Here is a 26205-nt window from a genome sequence, read left to right as displayed (position 1 = left end):
AAAGAGACATATCACTAGGTCTCTATGGACTAGTTTTATGTCTTCCTTGCAATCAATTGATAGTTCTTTCCCTTTTATTCTGCTATATATTAATGGACACTTTTCTTTTCCACAGGGCTACAACAGACCAAAAGCATATATTGCAGCTCAAGGGCCTTTAAAATCAACAGCAGAAGATTTCTGGAGAATGATCTGGGAACATAATGTGGAAGTCATTGTAATGATAACTAACCTGGTGGAGAAAGGAAGGGTATAAACATTCTTTATAAACGTTTTCCTTTTATATAGCACATTTCTCTCTGTGAATCTAGTTAATGCACTGAGGTTGTAAACCTATACACTTTCATGAGAATTATTCTCACTGAACAAATTGGGACTTATTTCTGAGAAAATACTCACAGTATTGTACTGCAAGATTCAATTCAATACTATGAATAATAGTACTAAGGGATGCAAATAATATACATATTCTTTGTATATAAATAACAAGTCTGAGCAGCCTGGGGACCTAGGATTAGCTGGTGGGGACAAAAAAAATATGTGTTTTTCTTCCCTCTCCTTGCCATATTATTGATTAAAAATACTTCCGATGTATTCCTAACCATGTCTACTCAGGAGCAAGTCCAGCTGAATTCAGTGGGGCTTACTTCCAGGTACATGGAGTTAGGATTGCAGTCTTTTTTATTTATTACACCCCACTTAATGTATGAAATGATAAAACATTGTTTTAACACTGTATATTCCTTTGGCTGTCAGAGAAAATGTGACCAATACTGGCCTGCTGATGGTAGTGAAGAATATGGAAACTTTCTAGTCACTCAAAAGAGCATTCATGTACTTGCCTATTACACTGTGAGGAATTTTACTATTAGGAATACCAAGGTGAAAAAGGTAGGTGGCAGTACTAAATAGTAACTTTGATACAGGAAGAAATAAAAAAAGTTTTGTATACCATTGTGAGACACAATTGTTTTTCTTGTTGCAAGAGAGTCAACTTACCAGTAAAATTCTCATTGGCCTCTGGGTTTAAAATAAGCAGAGAAGTTAATTATATTATAATGATGTTCACAGGAAATTATTTTTAGGGCCACACCTACTACGGAGACAGGACTTTTTTAGTGGCAGCACCTCAGTTGAACTTAGGGCCCCCAACGTTAATATTCAGCCAATTTCTTTGCCTGCACATTTGGCTTCTGGCGGTTCCCTTACTGCGAGAAGTGTGGTTACAGGGAACCAGGCAGAGGGCCTTCTTGGTAGTCGTATCCACCCTGTGGAAAGCCCATTAAATGTCAATGAAATAAACCAATATCTGACTTTTAGAAGACATCTGAAGTATAGGGAAGTTTTTAATGTTTGATGACTTACTGTGTTTTAATTTGTTGGAAGCCATCCAGATTGACTGGGGCAACCTAGTCAGATGGGCAGCAAATGAATAAATTCATTGTTGTAATTATTACTACAGTTCTCTTATTATGCCGCTTTGTTATATCATGATCTAGTTTCTCAATTTTTAGATGTTTTGACTATTCACTGTATTTTTTACGATGGCAGGAGGGTGGTATAGAAATAAAATTTCCTCTCTATCATCCATGTCCTGATCCTCTCTATAATTATATATATTCATATCAGATGCAGTGGCTTTCTGTCTCTTCCCCAACATAGAATTTGAAAATTCATAGTTTGGGCAATTAAAAAATAATGTTTGTATTTCTTTCTTTTTTAAATATGCATTTCTCGCTAATTATTGTCGTTTTAGGGTTCCCAAAAAGGAAGGCCTTGTGGGCGTGTAGTTTCTCAGTATCACTATACTCAGTGGCCTGATATGGGTGTTCCTGAATATACTTTGCCCGTGCTCACCTTTGTCCGAAAGGCATCGTATGCTAAACGTCATGCTGTAGGACCAGTTGTGGTTCATTGCAGGTCTGTTGTTTTTACCAAAGCAATTACTGCTCACGTTATTTGCAAGAATAAAAACTGAATGAATGTTTTCTGGACCTATCATGTCTCAAATCAAGAGCTTCCTATGAACACATGTATGCATGTAGATCTTCCACGAAGGTGGCTTCCTCGTTCAGTTAAGAACATTTAACAAAGCAATCTTTGAACCATAATGTTCAGAATTGTTTCCTAGTATGAGTTTTGTAAGCATACCACTGAGCCTCTTGGGCTTGCCGATCGAAAGGTCGGCGGTTCGAATCCCCGTGATGGAGTGAGCTCCCATTGCTCTGTCCCAGCTCCTGCCAACCTAGCAGTTCGAAAGTATGCCAGTGTAAGTAGATAAATAGGTACCACTGTGGTGGGAAGGTAAACGGTGTTTCTGTGCATTCTGATTTCCATCACGGTGTTCCGTTGCGCCAGTAGCGGTTTAGTCATGCTGGCCACATGACCCAGAAAGCTGTCTGTGGACAAACGCCGGCTCCCTCAGCCTGAAAACAAGATGAGCGCCACAACACCATAGTCACCTTTGACTGGACTTAAACATCCAGGGGTCCTTTACCTTTTTTACCTATAAATAATACCAAACTTATTTAATCCATAGCTGGCTGTGTTTCCATGAACGTATGGCTCTGGGCTGCTGTACTTTTGCTGTTTCTTAGATTCAGATTTATTCATTTTGTTTCCAATGTTTAACAGTGCTGGTGTTGGAAGGACGGGCACATACATAGTATTAGATAGTATGCTTCAGCAGATTCAGCACGAAGGGACTGTCAACATATTTGGATTCCTGAAGCACATACGGACGCAAAGGAACTATTTGGTGCAGACGGAGGTAAGAAAAAGTGTGTTCTTAGTGTCACAAAACCTCTTACAAGATTTTAAAACAGATCGAGAAACAAACTTACTACTAGAACTCTCTGGTGCTAATTTAAACCGCAGCTTCAAAAAAACCCAATAAAAAAAGTTGTTTACTGTTCTCTACCTCGAGGAAAAGTGCTTCCTAATTGCCAACGTATTGTTTCCATACATTATTTCTTTTCCAGTAAACTTCTTATGAATTTTAGAGTAATTTAGAGTAATTTGGGAGATTAGAAATAGGAGACGTTGGCATGCGGATCCACCCTGGGAGTGGATCACACTGCAGTACCTTCAGAGTCAATGCTTTTCAAATAGAATCAAAGAATTGTAGGGTTGGAACAGACTCCCGGGACTCATCTAGTCCAGCCGCCTGCAATGCAGGAATCTCAACACAGAATCATAGAATGGAAGGGATTAGCATAATTATTAATACTTGTGTACAAAGCAGGTGGCACTGTGGGTTAAACCACAGAGCCTAGGACTTGCCGATCAGAAGGTTGGCAGTTCGAATCCCCGCGACGGGGTGAGCTTCTGTTGCTCGGTCCCTGCTCCTGCCAACCTAGCAGTTCGAAAGCACATCAAAGTGCAAGTAGATAAATAGGTACCACTCCGGCGGGAAGGTAAATGGCATTTCTGTGTGCTGCTCTGGTTCGCCAGAAGCGGCTTAAGTCATGCTGGCCACATGACCCGGAAGCTGTATGCCGGCTCCCTCGACCAATAAAGCGAGATGAGCACTGCAACCCCAGAGTCGTCCACGACTGGACCTAATGGTCAGGGGTCCCCTTTACAAATAGTTAGAAATCTGTATAACTGCTGAGAGCCTGTGGGTCCTGCTCCTTGCCTCTCTCTGCCTGGCCTAGGGTGGGGCCTGACAGGCTTCTTAAAGACTTCTGCTGCTGCTGCGCAACAAGGACTGAGGTATTTTGGGAGGAAGTTCTGTGGGGAGTTTTTGCTGCTGTTATTGATATTAATTCTTTGTACTTTTATTTTTGTGTGGAAATTGTTCAGTTTGGTTATGTAGTTTTTTATGTGTTTCATTTATTTTTATGATTACTTTGCTATGGTTGTAATTATGTAAATCTTGTCATGTTGTAAGCTGCCTTGAGCATTGTTTTAACTGTGGAAAGGCAGCATACAAAATAAAATGATGATATTTGTATCGTGGGGATGACAGGTTTCTGCCTTTTGGATAATATTTGTACATCCTTAGCAAGATCTATTCTGGTTTTGGTGGTTAATCTGTACCATACGCAGGCAAAGTTGCGCGGCAATAACAACTACAGTGGTACCTCGGGTTAAGTACTTAATTCGTTCCAGAGGTCCGTTCTTAACCTGAAACTGTTCTTAACCTGAAGCACCACTTTAGCTAATGGGGCCTCCTGCTGCTGCCACACCGCCAGAGCCCAATTTCAGTTCTTATCCTGAAGCAAAGTTCTTACTTGAAGCACTATTTCTGGGTTAGCGGAGTGTGTAACCTGAAGTGTATGTAACCCGAGGTACCACTGTAATAATAAAACTGAAATGATTTGCTAATGTCTTTCTTTACTTTTTCTTTTAAAACAGGAACAGTATGTCTTTATTCATGATGCACTTGTGGAGGCCATACTAAGCAAAGAAACAGAAGTACCTGAAAACCACATTCACGCTTATGTTAATTCACTCTTAATACCTGGACCAATGGGAAATACAAGATTAGAGAAACAATTCAAGGTGAGATCCCTTTGATTTCAAGGGTTCAGGACAACCGATTCTGCACAAAAATGTCTATATGGCATTTGAATCGTAGGGCTGTTTTAATGAGTTCGATGATGGCCAACAGCCTGAAGCTAAAACTCACCTTTGAAGGAGCAGGTTCATAGTCTTGTTCTAGATTCAGCACTGCCACTTGAGCCCCAGGCAGTTTCTTTGGCAAGGAGACCAGCTATGACTTGTGTCCCGTCTATGGCCATTTCTGGACTGGAAGAGCCTGGCCACAGTACTGCATACTCTGGTAACCTCCTATTTGGAATACTGCAATGCTCTTTTGTGCTGCGTTTCCCTGAAAGACTGGCCAGAAACTGCCGCTAGTGTAGAATTCAGCACCTGCATCATGCCATAGAACACCCATTATTCAGAGCTCTGCATGGGCTGGGATGCAAGTATTTGTCAAAGCACTTCTTATATCATCTGACTGAGGTTTTAAGATTGGTGGGAAAGGGCCTTCTCCCTTTCTCACTAAGTAGTGGCTGTTCTCTGCTGGTTAGTGACACAGGATTACACCTCACAAGTGGTTGTTGTATGCTGGTTAGTGATGTGGGATTGTACCTTCTCAGTGATGGATCCATCCCTATGTACCGTATTTTTTGCTCTATAAGACTCACTTTTCCCCTCCTAAAAAGTAAGGGGAAATGTGTGTGCGTCTTATGGAGTGAATGCAGGCTGCGCAGCTATCACAGAAGCCAGAACAGCAAGAGGGATTGCTGCTTTCACTGCGCAGCGATCCCTCTTGCTGTTCTGGCTTCTGAGATTCAGAATATTTTTTTCTTGTTTTCCTCCTCCAAAAACTTGGTGTTTCTTGTGGTCTGGTGCATCTTATAGAGCGAAAAATATGGTAATTCTCCTGGAGCCATGCCATGTTCTAATTTTAATGGGATTCCAACGCCAGATTAAAATGTAACTGCATTTTCCAAGGCATTTGATGATTGAAATCTATTAGGATGTGCTAATCTGCTGCTGTTTTTGCAGGGTTTTATAACTAATTTTAATTATTTGTTTTTGTTAAAGCATGTTGAAAACAAAGATGTGATTCTAAAAGTTCCATTAATAAATAAAATTAATTGCCTGAATTTGCAATATAAGTAATCCTATAAACTGGTATGAGAGCTGGGATCATTGGCCAGTGTAGCCTAATAAATATATGTAGTCCTGGCCTGAACCACACTTGCATGTATATTATTTGTGATTCACACAACCCAAAACTCTGCTCTCTTTCTTCATTTCGTCTTCAGCTTCTGAGCCAATCTAATATACAGCAGTGTGATTATTCTACTGCACTGAAACAGTGTAATAGAGAAAAGAACAGGACCTCATCCATAATTCCTGGTAAGTTTGTTGAGAATACCTTGAGTTTGACTACAAAATTAAACCAATAAGCCACTTAAGCCTAATATCCTATATGTCACAGTGACCATCTATAAATGACATTGGGAACTTCAGAGAGAATAAATACTGCTTTATTGCAGCTTCTACCTTTTGATATTTGTAGCTGAATGACTGACATACTAAAATATGTGCTGCTTGGTGACCCAGATTAATTATGGTGTAGTTCCACATTTTATAAGTTTGCTTAGACCTGATTCAGCGTGCAGTCTAATGTGTTGGTGGCTGATGAAAAAGACATGAGATGGGTGTAGCACCATGTGGCAAGTTGTTTTTGCTCCCTATACAGCTCAGACAATGTAATGTAAGTAGTCATAAAGCCTCTTTGTTCATAGCTTGTGACAGTGTTATTCCAATACAGTGGTACCTCGGGTTAAGTACTTAATTCATTCCGGAAGTCCGTTCTTAACCTGAAGCACCACTTTAGCTAATGGGGCCTCCTGCTGCTGCCACAACACGGGAGCACGATTTCATTTCTTATCTTGAAGCAAAGTTCTTAACCCGAGGTACTATTTCTGGGTTAGCAGAGTCTGTAACCTGAAGCATATGTAACCTGAAGTGAATGTAACCCGAGGTACCACTGTAGTCACAATTGCATTGGGGAACAGTTCCACATGAATGGCGTTGCATGGGACTTTGAATAATCCTGATGGACCAGAAAGAACAGTCCCACTAAAACTAAGGTCCATAAATTTCTGGAGTGGTGCAAGAGCTGTTTTTTCATCGCTTCATCCTGTGCCACTGCTGTAAGATTGAAAGCCTACAACAAGAGCAGGATAATCTACATGGGCCCTTTGCCTTTCATCATTGCCCAGACAGAAGGGGGGAAAAGACCTGTGGCATTTCCCCTTCCTACACAATGGCAGAGCAGCTGGGTAATGGGTAATGTCGCTCCCTTGCCATTAAGTCAGTGGTTCTCCCAGATCTCTTGATTTGAAGAAATACAGAATCTGTGCAAATAGCAGGAATTTGCATGTATGCTAGAGAAAGTAAAATGGCTCTCACACTTGTTTTACAGTGGAGAGATCTAGAGTTGGTATTCCATCGTTGTCTGGTGAAGGCACAGACTACATCAACGCTTCCTATATTATGGTGAGAGAGTTTCTTCCTAAATTATACTGTAATTTGAAATCATTTGCGTATTTTTGCCAGCTTCTTGGCAATCACTTGGGTGATTGCACTCTGCACATGGCTTTTGTGCACAGGCGAAGGAAGGCATCGTGACACCCGGGGCGGGCGTCACGATGTATGGCGCATGTGTGGTATCGCTACATATGACACATGCGCTGTACGTAGCAACACCGCACATGCGCCGTAGAGTGGTTGGCTGCCAGCGCCACTCCAGCGCTGTACGGATGGTGCCAGGATCCATCCGTCACCGCTGCAGCCGTAAACATGGCTGTAGTGGCGATGGAGAAATCCCGGCACCATCCGTACAGCGCTGGAGCAAACCACTATACAGCGCATGTGCGGCGTTGCTACGTACAGCGCATGTGTGTCACACCGCCCATGCACTGTACTTAGCGGTTTGCTGCCTGTGCCAGGATCCTCTGCTCGCGACTGCAGCTGTGAACAAAGGATCTCCCAAAGGCAGCTGCGGCGGCACGATGGCTGCTTGCGCCACTGCGATCCCCCACAGGGTGACTTCTTGTCACCCCCGCAGGCATGGAACCCGGGGCGTGCCACCCCCATTGCGATGCCACTGCTTTTGTGTAGAGTGTGGACACAGAAGATAACATAGAAATGCTCCCAAATGTTTTTGATAACTATGCCTACCCTCGTGTCCTGCTAATTGCACTAATTTCTAGTTCCGACGTAATTACCATATTTTTTGCACCATAACACTCACTTTTCTCCTCCTAAAAAGTAGGAGGAAATGTCTGTGTGTGTTATGGAGGGAATGCCTACGGATTTTCCTCCTCTAAAAAACTATGTGTGTGTTATGGTCGGGTGCATGTTATAGAGCGAAAAATATGGTATTTAGCATTGCTATGCTACCCAACCATTATCAATGCCACTAAAGCTCCAAAAAGAAAGATTGAGCATATCAGGGACATCGTTAATCTATAACTCCTCAATTTTGCATATGGTTTTCTAAGTGTAAAAATTTATGAAGGTAAAGAGGAACATTCAATCCAGAAACAAGGCCTCTGTTGTGCTAGCCAGTTCCACTTGCCTGTAGTGCAGATAAGTAAGATTAATATAAAAATGTATTATTTTTCCATCTGCTAAAGAATGAAACCTGAGAATATTGTTAGTGTAGGAAAAACAGCTTCTAAACAGCTTCTAAATTAAGCTAGTGAAATGAAGGCTATGGCCAGCTTGCATAATAAAATGAGTGCCATCTATTTGCAGAGGAGTAATATTTATTTATATGTCACCTGTAAACTGAAAGGGCTTCTAGGAAGCTAAACAAACAAATATATAAAAACAAGTTGGTAAACTAAGCTAAAATTCTAGCTATGTCCTAGGATGATGCCATGAAGAGAAGAACTCAGAACCTTCTATCTGTAGAACTGATGTGGAAAAACATAGCACGGGTTTAAACCTCATCTTTATTTGTGAGAAGTAGACTGATTTGTTGTTGTTGTTGTTGTTGTTGTTGTTGTTGTTGTTGTTATTATTATTATTATTATTTCTTGATAAGAACAGGGTAACCTCGCTGAATGTATTTGTTTTGCAGGGTTATTATCAAAGTAATGAATACATTATTACCCAGCATCCTCTACTACATACTATCAAAGATTTCTGGAGAATGATATGGGACCACAATGCTCAGATAATTGTCATGCTTCCAGATAGTCAGAATATGGTAAGACTATATTAAAGAGTTAAATACTTCACTTTATAGCACTGTTTTTAGTTCAGCAAGAAACATAGAACATGAGATTTCATCTTTTCTTATAGTTACCATTCATCAAGTAATTATTTTGACATTAAGAATATGAAAATAAAATAAAGAGGTAGTTGGTGATTAGTGATTTGTGTGCTGTGAGAATATTCTCAAAGCAGTGATAATTCCAATAAGGAACCAGTATTAAAATGTAGGAATTCTGAAGACTTTAGACCTAAACTGTGTGCGTTCTGGGCATCCATAGGAATAGCTATGAATGAGAAAGTCATTTCTTCACATGTAAGGATGACTTGATTTTTAAAAAAATATGAAATGAGGAATGGGGAGTTTTGCAAAGAAACAGGAAGACCATGGTTTTAGCATAACATTACTTGCATGTTTAATAATTTCAGTTAAGTTTAAGTAAGGCATACACATCATTAAAGTAAAGGGAACCCTGACCATTAGGTCCAGTCGTGTCCGACTCTGGGGTTGCGGCGCTCATCTCACTTTATTGGCCGAGGGAGCCGGTGTACAGCTTCCAGGTCATGTGGCCAGCATGACTAAGCCGCTTCTGGCGAACCAGAGCAGCGCACGGAAACGCTGTTTACCTTCCTGCTGGAGCGGTACCTATTTATCTACTTGCACTTTGATGTGCTTTCAAACTGCTAGGTTGGCAGGAGCAGGGACCGAGCAACAGGAGCTCACCCCGTTGCAGGGATTCAAACCGCCAACCTTCTGATCAGCAAGTCCTAGGCTCAGTGGTTTAACCCACAGCACCACCCGCGTCCCTATACACATCATTAGCACTATGTATTTTTTTTGCTTCACAAAACAACTGGATATAGCTATAGTTTATAACTAATTTGGAGTTTGTTTAGAAGCATGTTTTTCCCCCAGCCAGAACTAAGTTCTGGCACCTCTCAGGTGGGTTCCATTGCCCACCAACAAGGAGATGTTCATCGTGAATTCTAGCATCTCTTTTCTAGAAAAATAGCACTGTTTAGAAGTGTTTCTTTTTCTTTTAGCAGGCTGAAGATGAATTTGTATACTGGCCAAACAAAGAAGACCCTATAAATTGTGAGAGCTTTAAAGTCAGCCTGATTTCGGAAGAACACAAATGCTTGTCAAATGAAGAGAAGCTTATAATCCAGGATTTCATTTTAGAAGCTACACAGGTACTCTTGATACCATGCCTTATAGCTGGAGACTAAACAACTAAACAACAACAATAAAACTGTGATCTGAATTGCTAACTAAAAAACATACCCCAGAGTAAATTGCAGAGTTAATTTTTTTTCCAAAAAGTAAACAAACCAAAAACACACACACCCAAACACCCTTTTTTGTTTTCATGAGGGACTTCAAATATTTTGCAGTAAGGTGCACGTATGTAAAACATGCTATAGAGGTTTCTGCTAATAAAATAATCCTATGATGAAAAAGTTAATATTTCTAACTTGTCAGATTGGCTTTTATCTCTGTATTATTGTAATTGCAAAAGGCACAATAAGACTATGGACACCATCCATCTCAGTTAGTCTTGAACCCTCCCAAGGATTATATTGCTAGCAACTTTAAGTCACTTTGCTATTCAGGATGATGCCATTATGAAGATCCATATTCCTTGATTTAGATTATCAGTCCAAACAAACCGAGAAATAAAAACAATCTATTCTGCTCATGGCAATTCCCCCCCAACCTCTTTTTTTATGGGCCATTGGCCCACAGGTGAGGGAGAGGCGAATTTATGAGCAGACACACAGACTGACATCTTTGAAAGCATAAGATCATGAAAGCTGAAAGATGAATGTGTGACAGCTGGCTCAATACACACCTTTTTATCAATAAATACACAGAACAAGAATCAGTTGAAGGTATGAATTCTGTGTCTTTTTTTCCTATTTAGGATGATTATGTGCTTGAAGTGAGGCATTTTCAGTGTCCGAAATGGCCAAATCCAGACAGTCCTATTAGTAAAACATTTGAACTCATAAATGTCATCAAAGAAGAAACTTCTAACAGAGATGGACCCATGATTGTGCATGATGAGTAAGTACTGACCTGCTGCAGTTGCTGAAATCCTATTACAGTGGTACCTCTGGTTAGGAACTTAATTCGTTCTGGAGGTCTGTTCTTAACCTGAAACTGTTCTTAACCTGAGGTACCACTTTAGCTAATAGGGCCTCCCGCTGCCACCACTGCGCGATTTCTGTTCTTAACCTGAGGTACTACTTCTGGGTTAGCAGAGTTTGTAACCCAAGGTACCACTGTATCTCTGTGTGTGTTTCACACAGCAACTGCAGATTTACCAAACCTATATTTTTGGGTGACAGAAACACCCAAATATTATATTCTTTATAAAACTATATACTCAGCATGATGTAAACCATGCCTTCCTGGCTCAGATCCAGATGTCTTCTGGGCTCCAATAGACACATTTCATCACTGCTGGTCATAAGACCTTGTATGGGGAATATTTAAAGACATTCCCTCTCTAGGTAAAAAAGGAAGGCGTGCAAAATGTATACATTGCGACAAATGGGTGCAAACACTGGTTGTAAGAATGAAACAATATAAATACCCTTATTTATAAATTAACATGTTTCAGTGGTCAGATTTGCACCATTGTTTAGGAAATAGATAAAGTAAGCAAGAAAAAGAGAGACTTGATTTAAGTGTAGAAAGTGACTATTTCTGCATGTGTATTTTGCATTTTTTTTTTTTTTTTTTTGCCCTCAAAGGCATGGAGGAGTGACAGCAGGTACCTTCTGTGCATTAACGACGCTAATGCATCAGCTAGAAAATGAAAACTGTGTGGATGTTTATCACGTAGCTAAGATGATAAATCTGATGAGGCCTGGAGTCTTCACAGACATTGTAAGTAAATAAATAAATATCTGGCACAATTTTCTTATGTGTTATGAAATTCCCATCAAGGAAAGAATCACATTATATGCTTTTTATTTTTACTTACCACTGTGTTACATTTATATCCCACCTCTCCTTCAAAGAGCTCATGGGTGTGGGGTACATGGTTCTTTTTTCCATATGTTATCCTCACGAAAACTCTGAGGTAGGTTAGGCTGAGAGATTTTGATTGACTCAACTCAGCAAGCTTCATAGCTAAGCTAGGATCTGAACCCTGGTCTCCTAAGCCCTAGTTCAACACACTAACCACCACATAATGGCTCTATAAAAAAATAGGGTTAAAACTATGGTAATTGAGTGTTACATAATTCCTCAGGTAATGTGAAGAATTACCTAAAGGTTGGATATATACTTCAGCATTTTGCTTTGCTAGCCAGCCTCCCATTATAGCATTTAATGACTCAGAAAGGTGTTTTAAGGTCCCCATGTCATTCTAATTCAGGGAAACATTCTTAAACCACTTTTCCTTGCCATAGCAATCTGGAGTCAGTTACACAGAGGTTAAAATACAACATGTCTAGTAAAGCAGCAGGAATAAAATATCTGGCATCACAGAGACTAATATCTAGCAAGGGCCTGTTCAAAATTTGTAAGGAGTTTCTGCCAGTCATATCTCAGATGAGAGGGAATTGCATAACTGAGGCATCATCTAAAAAGGCTTTGCATAAAGGTTGTGTGTGTTTCTGCAATATTTGGGGTTCCGCGAGCACACCAATCTCTCTCATAGACACTATGTTTCTGAATGCCAGTGGCTGGAAACCTCAAGAGGGAGAGTTGTCGTGTACAATGGTTCCTTGGAAGTAAAACGGAATCTGTTCCGGAAGTCCGTTCGACTTTGGAAACCAAGTTGCAGCTTCCAATTGGCTGCAGGAGCCAATCGGAAGCCGCGTGGAAGCCGCGTTGGACGTTCAGGTTCCAAAGAACGTTCGCAAACCAGAACACTCACTTCTGGGTTTGCAGCGTTCGGGAGACAAAACGTTCAACTTGCAAGGCGTTCAGGATCCAAGGTACGACTGTACTCTCAGGCCCTGCTTATGGGTTTCCCACACAGGCTGGCCAATGAGAGAGCAGAATACTGGCCTGATCCAGCAGGTTCTCATTATGTTCACCCTATTTTGGCTACAATACGACCACCACTCACCATCTGAGGTTGCAAATGGGGTGTGGGGGTGTGATTCTTATTGTTCGGACCAAACACACTAACCTTCTACTTTACCCCACCCCCTTTTAGGACCAGTATCAGTTCCTCTACAAAACTATTCTCAGTCTTGTTAGCTCAAGGCAAGAAGAAAACCCTTCAGTATCTATAGACAGTAATGGTTCAGCTTTACCAGATGGCAATGCAGCGGAAAGCTTGGAATCTTTAGTTTGACTATGAACGGAACATGGCAATGGTTATCAAGAGCTGGAAATTTCACTACTGTTGCTTTTAATTTTAAAAAATTGTGTGGGGCAGTGAGGGAGAGGTGGGGTTGGAAGAAACGTCCAGCTATTCGATAATCTTTTTATTTCCCTTGTTCAAAAGAAACTGTTGTTACAAATGGCTCTATTACTGAACTTATATCATTAACTATGTGTGCCTTTTTGAAATACTCATTGTAATGCATTTTGTTATGTTTGGACTAATTTGATTGAACTATACTGTGTTTCTAAGAATGAAACTGTGGTCTCTTTTACAGTAATAGTTTCTAATTTCTTTGGTTTTATTTTAAATTATTTTTTAAATCATAACTATAGATGCTAAAGTTCCTAGCAACAAATGTCATGTTTCAGTATCCCTTTACTTGCTGTTATTTATAGAATTCCTTACATTTGCTAGAAATCTAACTTTTAATATGGTAGAATGTAAATATAATTCTCTTCTCTGTAATATTCAACATTTTAAAACTTTTGGTAGGCATTTAGAATAGCTGATACTTACTGTAAATATTTCTAGAGTGGATTCCATGGACCAAATTTATATTTATAATTGTAGATTTTTATATTTTACTACAAAGTCAGTTTTCTAGTTCTGTGTAATTGCATTGTTAAAATGATGTAGTTCAGTACCTGTTTTTAATTTTAACAAAAAAACAAACAAAAAACTTCTGATATATTATCCCATGCATCCTAAGTGAGTAACCATATCTCTGCATGCAGTTTTAACTTTTGTGGGAAATTGAAAATATACTTGTTTTGAAATAAGAAGTTTCTATGAGAATAACATCTGTACTCAGCATTGTTTAAAGTGTTTTTATCCAAGGCATTGCAAAAATAAATATCAATATTCCAACTACTGTAAATATATATATGCTTTAAACAAGATCTGCCTCATCAGTGCTGAACATCCAATATTGCAGCATCAAGTTTCACTCCCAGGGGCATGTCTGTTTATTTTTTTCAAGGGCAGAATAGATTTCAGTGGGGAGGGGGAAGCAGGGTAAAAAATAATAATCAGTAAATATATTAAATACAAGATACTACAGACCCCCTTACCACAATTAAAACCAATGGGAGCAGAACATGAATTAAACCATACCCAATGGTCTAAACCGCCATTCAAATCCATCTCAGCCAAAAGAAGAGAACTTACTCTAACACCATGGAAACTGGCACAGATACACCCAGGAACTTCATCTAAATGCTGGAGAGGCTGCACCAGAATAGGCATGTACCTCTACATGTGGCGGGAATGCCGGAAAGTCCAACCCTTCTGGATATCAGTACTGCAGGAAATTTCCAAGATAACAAGAAGCAACTCTAGAACTTGCCCTATTAAATATCTTCCAGGACAACAATGCACATGAACGCATATGTCACTCTCAACTGCTAGAAGTATCACAACTAGACACTGGAAGGACCTATCAGGAGTGTACATAGACCACTGGTACCAAGACGTATGGGAAACCACCCTACTAGAAAAGTTAACCAACAAACTCAAAGCAGCACGGGGACAAGCTATGGAGGATGCCTTCACCCTAGTGTGGTTCCCCTGTATTACATCCTCAGCACAACAGGACAATGGCCTGTCCCCTCCAACAGTAAATGAATCAATATGGCCCACCTGACCCAACAACCTAGCCCGCCTCCCTCACACAAATAAGTCACACCACAGTCAACTAAAAGCAACCAACCAAGCTCGGGAACTCCTAACCTCATGAATAAAAATAAATACATAAACAAAGGACCTAACCCATGATGTGATGCTGACACTATGAATAGGCAAAATAAGAATATCCCCCTCCCCAACGGCAAGATGTCTATGACAAAAATGTCTCTCACCAAACTGTTAAAAAATAAGACTATAAAGTGAAAGCGGAGACACTGTTCCTCATTTATCTGTTTGCTATGTAACACCAAAAAAAATCCAATTTAACAATATTGTTTTAATTAAAAAAGAGCACAAATTTTGAAAGGCCTAGTCACCAACTGCAAAAGAAAAGAAGTGAAAGCAAAAACACACGAGTAGTATATTTTCTGAACATTGTGTGGATACATCTGTATACCTCTTAATAACTAGAGAGAGATGTGCCGCCGATAGATCAGCACATGTGATCAGAAACAGGAGAGGAAGACCAGATCTTTCCATGTATGCTCTTTTCCTAAATGGCACACCATCCACTGCTCAGATTGCTTGCTAAACGGATGTCATACACTGACAGCTGTAGCAGTTCCAGTCACCTTTCAGGAGGTACAGTAAAACAACAGGGGTTGAACCTGCAAAAAAGGCAACCAGTGCTGTCGCTGTTTATTGTTACAAAGTGCATGCTTGCTGCTACCTCAGGGATCACTCCAGTCCAGGGGTCAGCAACCTTTTTCAGCCATAGGCCGGTCCACCGTCCCTCAGACCATGTGGTGGGCCAGACTATATTTTTTTGGGAAAATATGAACAAACTCCTATGCCCCAAAAAACAAACCCAGAGATGCTTTTTAAATAAAAGGACACATTCTACTCATGTAAAAACACGCTGATTCCCAGACCGTCCGTGGGCCAGATTGAGAAGGCGATTGGGCCGTATCCTGCCCACGGGCTTTGGGTGGCCTACCCCTGCTCTAGTCTGAGCAGCTACCGGAGCAGACACTGAGCTGCCTTCAAAAAGAAAGTAAATCCAAATTTGCATTTAAAGTACACACCGGAGGAGAAGGTGGCTTTTATGTTCCAGATGCACGGCCTTAAAAGGCAAAACAATATTCACTGGGACAGTTCATCCTGCCCCCTTATTTGTTCCAAAACAAGCACTGAGCATAAGCAGCCCCAATAATTCTTCTTCATAATATCCCTGGGGATGTAAGTGCCACAGGGTTAATTTTGATCTTATGGCTGCTTCTATAACCCCATTTCCTAATCCTCTTTCCTTCTATTTTCTCTCCCACCCCATAATCCTAGGGCACAGAGCAATTCAGATAATCAATGAGGATATAATGATCTTGTGCACCACTTATTTGACCCAGGAAAACCAACCTGGTTGTGAACTGAAGTTGCAAATGCCCCCCGTTAGAATGTTACACTAAGATAGCCACCTTTATTCAAAACTTCGTTGAAGGGGTGTTATTTTAAGTAAGTAAATAAATAAAACAAAGCAAGGAATTGTCTGCTGCTTGCAATGTTTCCTTCCATCAACATCTGTAATCACATTCATCATTTTAGCATGCTGACTAGTTATTTAAACATAAGTCCTTGGAATAATCTCTTTAACAACACATTGGGTTTTGATCTGGGGCAAAAAGGAATAAGAAATCTTTCATAATCTTCAACTTGTCCTGGATTATTCATTTTAATAAATGTGCATCGGTTCCTAAATTGAGCTAGCAAACAGTCTCAGACAAAAATGACATATTCTAATTATTTTTTATTGTAATCCATGCTGCAGACTCCAAAGAAACAGAGCCTACTTCGGTAAACTGGGTCAAGTGTAGAAAAGATGCTGTTTCACTTATCGCAAGTCTCCCAAGACATTTAACTAGCAATGCCTATTTCACTTTTGTTTGCCTTTCTCAGACTACAAAAAATGCAAACTTGACAATAGCTACCTAGTTAGTACGAACACAGGACAGGACAGCATCGAAGTAACAACAACAAAAATAGAAAACCAGGAAGTGAACTTGATACGGGTGCCAGGAAAAGATTTATCCAGGTTGCAATCCCACACTTATTTGGGAGTAAAGTCTGCAGAACTTAGTGGTACTCGCTTCTAATCTAAGTAAACCTGCATGGGATCGTATTTGCCTAACACATTTCAAAAGCACAGTCATCTAGGAAAATCAACATGAGGTCACTACCAATATTTTGAAATGCCACTTTTAACTTTGATGAGAGTTTGTTTTGAAATTGCTGCCATTTAACCGTTTGACAAAATGTTGTCTGTTTTCTTACATTGATTCTTGTTTTGTACTACAGCTCGTCACCCGACAGGCATCCTGGGCTCAGCTACAGAACTGCAAATAAAACGTTTTACATGTGTTGTAAAGTGCAATATACAAATGTGACACTAGATGGCGAGACTGAGCTATGCAAAATTCAACGTATTTTTCAAAACGTTTTTTTAAAAAGCATTTTCACAGCGTTTTTGATGTGTGTGTCGATTCCACCCCATCAAAATGTGATGGGCAACTTAATAGGTGCTTTTCTTGGCACAGGTTTGAGGTAAAGAATATAAGAAGAATCTGGTCAGATCCACCTAAATCTGCTTCCCACAAGGTCAGCCAAAAGCCTCCAGATAACCTACACACCATCAGTATTCCCGGCTATGATTCCTGGAGGTTACATAACACATTGACCACTAGCAGAATAACAAATCTAGCCATTGAAAGGAGACTCACATTTTCACACACACACGTGTGCTTTTCTACAATAAAACAACCTTCACCCCTAAACTACATTTTCCCACACATGCTAAACAAATTTCATTTACCCAAGCAGCTTAAAAAAAACCTCCCAGAAAGATATTCCACTACCTCACTAACCTCAACGTTCACAGCTCAAAACAATCAGCAAACATAAAACTGACAAGATTCACACTCCAACAGCATGTAAGGCCAGGGTTGCCAACCCATGGCACCCACAAAGACTTACTGGTGCCCTGGGCAGGTGTCAAAGATTCTGAGCTTTCATTTCTTTGAAATAGTAAGCCTCTAGCCCAGGGGTCAGCAACCTTTTTCTGCCATGGGCCAATCCACCATCCCTCAGACCATGTGGTGGGCCAGACTATATTTTGGGGGGAAAATATGAACGAATTCCTATGCCCCACAAATAACCCAGAGATGCATTTTAAATAAAAGGACACATTCTACTCATGTGAAAACACGCTGATTCCCGGACCGTCTGCGGGCCGGATTGAGAAGGCGATTGGGCCAGATCCTGCCCCCGGGCCTTAGGTTGCCTACCCCTGATCTAGCCCTTCTAGAAAGCTATGGTGCAACTTTCAAATAGATTTCTGTGAAATGAGTTTGGTGTTACCACCTCGTAAACTTTTCTTGGTCCCAAGAAGCAGTCTGATAGACAGCAGCAGCATCAGTGTGAGTGAAATTAATGTTGTGTGATCGCCACAATCGGAAGAGCAGAACTTTGCTAACTTCCCATGATAAACAGATTGTCAGGGGTGACTAACTTTGTATTATGCCACCACCACCCGCAATAGCATCTATTTTGTGACTGGGGCCCCAGGTACTCTCTCAGAATTTGAAATGTTTGCATTTCAAAAAAGTTCCTGGCCCCTGCGAAACCTCTAGAAGGTCCTGCAGCCGGCTTACACATACAGAACTGCAAAGGGGCCCTGAAGATGAAACATATCTTATACTCACACAGCTTTGATCCACGTGAAAGGAGACAAGTATAAATGAAAGTCAAAAGTTTTTAATTGAGAATGGCATCGCAGAAGCAGCGCGGGATTTGCCCAAACCCAATACAGCACATAAAAATACACTTTGCCCTTGGTAAGAAAAGGATCCCAAAAAGTATACTGAAAAGAAATGCAGACACAAACTTTTTCCGTGGTCCGGGCTCTAAGTGATGCGATTTTACTTGTCCCTTTCCAGACCTGCAAACTGAAAGTATTAAGTCATATAAAAGGAGAGTTTCCATGAAAAGAAACTTCTTGCCTGGGGAAGTTGGATGAGCGGTGGGAAGAGGACATGCATTGGGTTTTTAATTCTAAAATAAAAGTCGTAAACAGCCTATTAGAACTGAAAAGCTGCCCAATTACTAAAAAATAAAACAAAAAAACAGAAGGGATGCTTCCATGCCGAAGGGGTGTGTGTGGCTTTTTGTGCCCTACATTGAGGGAGAAAGTGAGAGCTCCAAAGGTAGTAAACCAGACTATGGCAAGAAGACTGAAAAGGACACCCAGCCAGGAGGCAGTTTGTGTGTTCCCTTCATCAGGGTTGGCACTGGAAATGTGGTATTTCACAGAGCAAAGAAGCCATCTTCCCCTTAGTCAACCCTCCAAGCTATTTAAGAGAGCTGAATCTAGCCAGCAGCCGAACTGGTCTGGTATACAAACTCCACCACAGCAGTCGAGCTGGGTGAGCACTAAAACCCGTTGAAATTATTTCTTCTTCACATTTCTTGCAGCACATTCCTGTACGCAGACATATTCTGTAAGAACACAGGTAGATGACTTAAGTTAATACCTTCTTGATTGCTCTCGAACAGACCCTTCTTTACCGTAAGGAAGTTAGAGGATTGTGAGGCATAGCTTGCCCTTCATTCAAACATGTGGCAAGAGGCTTCTAGGCTGGCAGCCCCCTGATTCGAACACAGAACATGTATAGGTCAGAACTGAAATGAAACAGTTTCATTGTTCTCCTAGTAAATCATTTTCACTCTACCACTTTCCTACGGCTTCTTCTCCGTGACAACTACATGTTTTCGACAACGGTTATTTCAGTTTATAGTTCATTTCCTCGGTTCATTTTGTCCAAAAGAAACAGGAGTTTTATAACAAAACTAGAGATCCATCTACATTTTCAACTCGTTACTAAAGAGATCGTGCCAGAGGCGACAATTATTTTTTGGCAATTCACTCTTGAGATGTCTGACAAATCCAGAATACCGGAGGCAAACAGAAGGAAAATCTTTTTAAGCAAGTTAATTTCAACTTGAAAATGAAACGATGGCATGGTTCACATGCAACAGCAAACTGCGATAATGAAGACAAGCCATAAGGAGTCGTGGGCTCCCACGCTCCCCCAACCTACACTTTAGTTTTTACATCTGAACCCTGAACTGTGTTTTATCTTAATCACAGTTGGTGAAAATAAGGCCGCTTCAAGAACTATAGCTTGACTAAGCATGGTTCAGACTAAGCGGTTAATCTAGGTCTGGGCAACATGGAAAGCTGCAAATATAGTCTAAGTCTGCATCAGAAATGAAAGTTTCCAAACTCTCCTTCAGGACTGCATTGCAGGAAGAGAATGGAGCATGCAAACCCAAGACTCGCTGTGGCTCATGTGCTAACCCATAACCCATAAGTTTAGCATTACATGCAAAGGACAACTACTGAGTTCCAGAAGCCAAATTCCATATGATAACCAGGTCATGTGATGCATTCCATTTATCCCTGGTGCTTACAATGAAAACATACCAAAGCAGATGGGCTCTCTCTGACCTTATTTTTTCCAGGAAGAAACTGACCTTTTATTCATTTTTTGAGGCAAAGACATTGGATGCCTGACTGTATCTGGAACGTCTCCATTTAAAACTACCAGATATGCGTGATATAAGGCAGAGAAATGGTCATAGTTAACAAGCCCAGTATGCCAAAATGTCCTATTATTGTTTTGGGTTTGGTTGATTGGAAAGGCAACTGCAGAACAAGAACACTTAGGCGTTTCTCTCAAAAGGACAGTGCACACAGCACAAAAACTGCATCTAAAATATTGCTGTACCTCACAAGCAGAGATAGATGTTAGAGGCACAACGTAATAGTTTCACAGAACATATAGTAGAGAAACGAAAAGCCTGTAGCAAACATACAAGCTGCAATACAGTGTCTTTCCATAGCTTAGGTCCGTTTTGGATATTAATCAGGAGATTGAAGCATGGTTTCAAACAATACAAAATTTGGCACATGTGAAAAACTATGTTTGACGTAGGATAGAGAGAATGCCATTTTCCAAGCTCTCACATCAAATATGTTACTAAAGTGTTTTAAACAATCATGGTTTTTCCCCAATACATACAAAAATACTCTTGATGTGATTTTCTAAGCACTATAGTACAAATTAAAATGAGTTTCCATTTTTGATATTATGATATAAGCCCCCTTCAGGTATCACGATCAGGTTAAAGTAAACACCTAGGTGGGGCGAATGAAAACAATAGCTCCATCCTCACGATTGTTATACATGTCACCTTCCAGTTTGTGGAAACTGACGGTCTAAAGCAAATTTGTGAAGGTGCCTCAAATTTTAGTACCCGACGAAGTTAGGAGGCCGCAGAAGTTATTCTCCTCCTGCCTCCCACATTTACTTTAACATAAGTGGAACGCCTGATGAGGACGAGAGAGAGAGAGAGAGAGAGAGAGAGAGAGAGAGAGAGACTGACTCCCATGGCTATGTCTGCCATGAAAGGATTTTCAGACCATTGGTCTATGTGACCCTTTATCTTCTGCCTGGAAAAGGTCTTCAGTCCTAGGCACAGGCCTTTCTTGTTCTTTCTGCCAAAGATCCTTTTACAAGGAGGTGCCAGGGCTGAGCTATGGCCTCTGAAAACCTCATGATGGGATCCATGTAGGGTACAGAGGCATGCGGTTCCAACACACATCTGGCTCCATGGCCATCAGGCAAGTAGGAACTTGAGGTGCGTATTTGTGGGAGGGCTGCCCCATATGCATTCTGAGAAGGCGGAGGACACCATAAAATGACTGCTATTTTGTGGGGGGAAATACCTCCTGGACTTTAAACAGAAGCTCTTCATAGTATGTATCAGGACCTTAGGACACATATGATGAATAGAATGGGGAAAGCAACAAATATTACAATTTTCTTCTTGTCACATATTCGGGGTCATTGTTCCGTTTAAAAATGAAGTCTTGAACTCACTACATTCAGCAATGTTGCAGCATTTAGGACATGAATAAAAACATTTTGGCATCGTTTGAAGAGTCCTGCGCTCCTCTGCTATGACTGGACACCTGTTCTCCACCTGAAAGCTTTACAAATCATCCTTGCAGGGCAACCTGCTCAGAAGTAAGCCAAACTGAATTACATGGGATTTGCTTCCAGGTCAAGAGTGGGTTGGATCCCAGTCTGTAAAAAAAGGCATACAGCACAACTCACCCAGAATTTCTCTTGTCGAAGTTTCACTAAAGCAGACTGGCACTGCACACAAGAGAAGAGTTCTGCTGTTGTGTAGCTGCTATTCATTTCAATGGGCTCTGGACAGGGAAGACTTTCAGGGGAATAGTGCCTACGGACAACTATTTTTAGGCTTCAAAATGTGCGTGCAAAACTACGGGCTGGAAAAAAGGAGGGTAGAAAATATGTCTCCTTTATTGTTTGATAACGCTCTGGGTACTGTAGGTAATTCCTTCAGCTCGAACACGTTCGAGTATTGGTCCATAAATATTCTTGGTTAATGGGATGACCATGCCTTTGGTGTCAATTTCTCCTGGAACATAAAGAGAAAAATGTCACTGTTATCATTAATTAAATTTGTATACCACCCCGTCATCTGAAGATCACAGGGCGATTCGCAACCTAAAACTTCAAAATACATAATGAAATAAAAGCAGAAGCAAAACAAACCAATAACCTCCTTCCACAGATACATTTAAAAGGCCAGGGTATGTTAATCAGCTGTACGCTTGATTGAAGAGAAACATTTTCGCCTGGCGTCTAAAGCTATGTAATGAAGGTGCCCAGCAAGCCTCCTTGAGGACAGCATTCGACAAATGGGGGAGCCAACCCAAAAAAGGCCATTCCTGTGTTGCCACCCTCCAGGCCTCTTGTATTTGATTAACTCTTCTTTAAAGGAGATATAGAGAAAAAAGCAACTTGTACGGCAATTATTTTAAAACTTTACAGTGCAATCCTAACCATGTTTTCTTAGAAGTATGTCCTATTTAATTCAATTTAAGTGGGGTGACAAGGATTGTAGCCTCACTAAAACAAAGCCCTGGCACTCTGCTCACAGTGGAACAGCGAAATTACGTGCGCTTATAGCAGGCTTCCCCAACGTGGGGTGCTTCAAAAGTTGTTGGATTCCAACTCATATCAGCCCTAGTCAGCATGTCCAAGAGACAGGGATAACTGGAGATGTAGTCCAGCAGCTTCTGAAAGGTTCAGTTGGGAGGAACTGGGCACTAGAGCACTACCAATTCTTAAAACAAACCAGTTCCTCTTACACTTACAGTTTACAGCTGCAGGCTGAGGGGTAAAAGGTAAAGGTAAAGGGACCCCTGACCATTAGGTCCAGTCGTGACATACTCTGGGGTTGCGGCGCTCATCTCGCTTTATTGGCCAAGGGGGCCGGCGTACAGCTTCCAGGTCATGTGGCCAGCATGACTAAGCTGCTTCTGGTGAACCAGAGCAGCGCACGGAAATGCCGTTTACCTTCCCGCCAGAGCAGTACCTATTTATCTACTTGCACTTTGACGTGCTTTCGAACTGCTAGGTTGGCAGGAGCAGGGACCGAGCAATGGGAGCTCACCCCGTCGCAGGGATTCGAACCACCGACCTTCTGATTGGCAAGTACTAGGCTCTGTGGTTTAACCCACAGCGGAACCTGTATCCCCTAGGCCGAGGGGACCCTGCACAAAATCTTGTGAGGTCCCTCCTCTTTGGCAGGCAGCAATACTCTGAGCAAAGCTACAAGGAGTTCCAGATGGCAGAGTCTACCTGCATTTTATATTATTCATTATTGCAATTAACCGCTTTCCTCATATAAATGGCCCCAAACACCTTACAAAAACAGTATGAACGCTAAAATCAATTATAACAAACACAAACACACTTCTCTACAGAGTGCCAAGGAGTGTGGGGGTCTGGGACACATAACAACATTGGGTCCTGCTGGGTGCTGGGACCCTGAAATTGGCCCAAGCAGTGACATGATGGATGTCACATGGGTGATAAGGATCTTAGCACACAAAACTGTGGTGAATGTGAGGACAACAATGAACTGCATGACCACAGAAACACTGTGATGAACTTAAGATTTATAATTCACACTTATAAATGAGGAGTGGGGTGTTTTCTTTGGTGGGGGGGGGGTAAAAAAGCGATGGAAGTCTTATCTATCTCAATTTTGCTAGCACAAAATGGCTCGCATGGGGAGCAAAAAACAGAAGTGCCAGTACTCCATACTGGTGAGTGTTGTCATGTACAAACACACACACACAAAAGCCCCACAAGTGATTATTAATAGGGATATTAATAATGATGATGCAGCCTTTTAAGAATTATTAAAAGTATTGCTTAAAACAATACTTGCACATTTGAAGACCACTTAAAAGAACCTCACATCTCAGGTGTACCACACAACTTAGAAAGACCCGCACGTACCATCAAGAACCATCTTTGCTGCGATAGCAGTCGGGTACCCTACAGTTTTAGCCATTGCGGAATATCCTTTATCGTCTCCATACACCACAAGATTGACATATTTGTCTTCCAAATGACCAGACGGATGTTTGATTCCTATTTCATTCCTCATGACTATCATATCGCGCTCTCCGGGACCTAAGGAATAGGCAGAAATATGTTGCTTTTTCTGTTGTCAGAAAAGATGAACAAGCTGTAGCTTTAACAGTGAACTGCACGACACCCAAGAAAACTCAGTGTGTGAAAGATACCCCTGTTCTCCTTAGCTCTGCTTTTGATTGCGAAGGAAATTCATCTTTCCACCTCCCAAATGTAGAACGTTGCAGAATGTAACATAACTGATGTAGAGATCTCCACCAATATCTGGTTGTGGCCAGCCAGAAATAAAATATAAAAATAAATGGGATGGGGTTGGGGAGCTAAATAGTCTTCACTGAAGGAACAAAATGAAGTTGCTTGTTTTAGTATTCTGGCCTAGACATGCTAAAGTGGTTGAGGGCAGCCCTTAGCAATTGGGGGGGGGGGGAGCAACATAATTTGTTTAGCTTCCTGCACAAGGTGGAGAGATCAATACAAAAATACAGCCGGATTGATATTATATATTAGTATATATAATATTATTTATTATCATTATTTATTAGATTTGTATACCTGTAGATCTCAGGGGAATTTACATAAAATTGCAATATAAGCAACACAAAAGACATAATAAAAATAGGAACAGAAACAAACCCAACAACCCTCCCCCTTCCACAAGCACATTTAAAAGGGCATCGGATGTCAATCAACCAAAGACCCGGTTAAAAATGGTGTATAATGAAGGCACCAGGCGAACTTCCCCAGGGAGAGCATTCCACAGATGGGGAGCCACTGCAGAGAAGGCCCGTTCTCATGTTGCCACTTTCTGGACCTCTCAAGGAGGAGGCACATGAAGGAGGGCCTCAGAACGTGATCTCAGGGTTTGAGTAAGTTCATATGGGGAGAGGCAGTCCTTGAAGTACTGCAGTCCTGAGCCATTTAAGGATGAGCAGAGAGTGTTTCACATACCATAGGATAGCTTGGCCTCCATGTGTTTCGCTAGTGCACCAACTATTGTTTCTGCTATTGGAACGGGCTCATCTCCAAGTAACCCCAGCCTGAAAGAGCAAGGACAAGGCACCATTTGTCAGAAAAAGCCCAGGACCTTCTCCCCAAAAACTGAGAGCAGTGGCTTGAGCCCGTGATCGCAAAGCGAGAAGAATGGGATGCCACCACATCGCAATTTGGGTCAGGCAACCGATGTGTCAGGAGAAAGCGAAGCAGATGCAACGATCCTCCTCACATCTTAATTGGCATCTTTATTACAGTGCCATGCCCTGGGGCTACACCTCCAGTGTTGCCATGCAGAACTTCTGCAATCAGCTTGCATTTTCCTTTTCAGTTTTTATTCACGTTCTATCAAGATATATGCAGAGAGCAGAGAAGGTTAAGTACACCCGATTATGTCACAGTAATTATTTTGATTGCCGTTACTCCTTTATTGGATTTGCTTGTTTTATAATCTTATTCTATCGTTATGCATTTGTGGCCAAAATGAAGCATGCAAATGAAGAACAGTATCACATAACAACATCATCAAGCCAGAGGCCTACATGCAAATTGAGCTACTGAACATTGCAGTTTCACACCAGATGTTTCACTTTGAAATCTGCTTTTAAGAAATGGGAAGAGGAGGAGTTTGGATTTGATATCCCGCTTTATCACTACCCGAAGGAGTCTCAAAGCGGCTAACATTCTCCTTTCCCTTCCTCCCCCACAACAAACACTCTGTGAGGTGAGTGGGGCTGAGAGACTTCAGAGAAGTGTGACCGGCCCAAGGTCACCCAGCAGCTGCATGTGGAGGAGCGGGGAAGCGAACCCGGTTCCCCAGATTACGAGTCCACCGCTCTTAACCACTACACCACACTGGCTCTCTGGGAATTGGCAGGCTACTCTTAGCCATTTTA

At 41.3% G+C, this 26205-nt stretch overlaps 2 protein-coding genes across 9 annotated transcripts in view; one reads left to right on the top strand and one right to left on the bottom strand.

Moving 5' to 3' along the window:
- PTPRZ1 (protein tyrosine phosphatase receptor type Z1) overlaps positions 1-13970 on the top strand; it is a 111070-nt gene extending 97100 nt beyond the window's left edge. For 4 of the 8 annotated variants that reach the window (XM_053405606.1, XM_053405604.1, XM_053405609.1 and 1 more), the window contains 12 exons: positions 116-250; positions 757-891; positions 1757-1920; positions 2635-2770; positions 4360-4506; positions 5784-5877; positions 6953-7026; positions 8618-8746; positions 9799-9945; positions 10677-10819; positions 11512-11647; positions 12930-13970. In XM_053405606.1, the coding sequence (XP_053261581.1) occupies positions 116-250; positions 757-891; positions 1757-1920; positions 2635-2770; positions 4360-4506; positions 5784-5877; positions 6953-7026; positions 8618-8746; positions 9799-9945; positions 10677-10819; positions 11512-11647; positions 12930-13070 (1581 nt within the window). In that variant the 3' untranslated portion in view covers positions 13071-13970. Of the gene's footprint in view, positions 1-115; positions 251-756; positions 892-1756; positions 1921-2634; positions 2771-4359; positions 4507-5783; positions 5878-6952; positions 7027-8617; positions 8747-9795; positions 9946-10676; positions 10820-11511; positions 11648-12929 lie in introns of all 8 variants that reach the window. The other 4 variants (XM_053405605.1, XM_053405603.1, XM_053405607.1 and 1 more) reach the window with 1 other exon arrangement.
- A 4544-nt stretch (positions 13971-18514) lies between these two features.
- The window catches only part of AASS (aminoadipate-semialdehyde synthase), a 40519-nt gene continuing 32828 nt past the window's right edge, over positions 18515-26205 (bottom strand). The window contains exons 22-24 of the mRNA XM_053405622.1: positions 25268-25356; positions 24182-24358; positions 18515-22286 (exon numbers count right to left, since the gene is read on the bottom strand). Of these exons, the coding sequence (XP_053261597.1) occupies positions 22168-22286; positions 24182-24358; positions 25268-25356 (385 nt within the window). The 3' untranslated portion in view covers positions 18515-22167. The remainder of the gene's footprint in view (positions 22287-24181; positions 24359-25267; positions 25357-26205) is intronic.

The sequence above is a fragment of the Podarcis raffonei genome, chromosome 10 (assembly GCF_027172205.1).
Source record: "Podarcis raffonei isolate rPodRaf1 chromosome 10, rPodRaf1.pri, whole genome shotgun sequence".
In the NCBI taxonomy this organism is placed as follows: domain Eukaryota; kingdom Metazoa; phylum Chordata; class Lepidosauria; order Squamata; family Lacertidae; genus Podarcis; species Podarcis raffonei.
The sequence above is the reverse complement of the archived record's forward strand: the minus strand, read 5'-3'. Positions and strand labels throughout refer to the sequence as shown.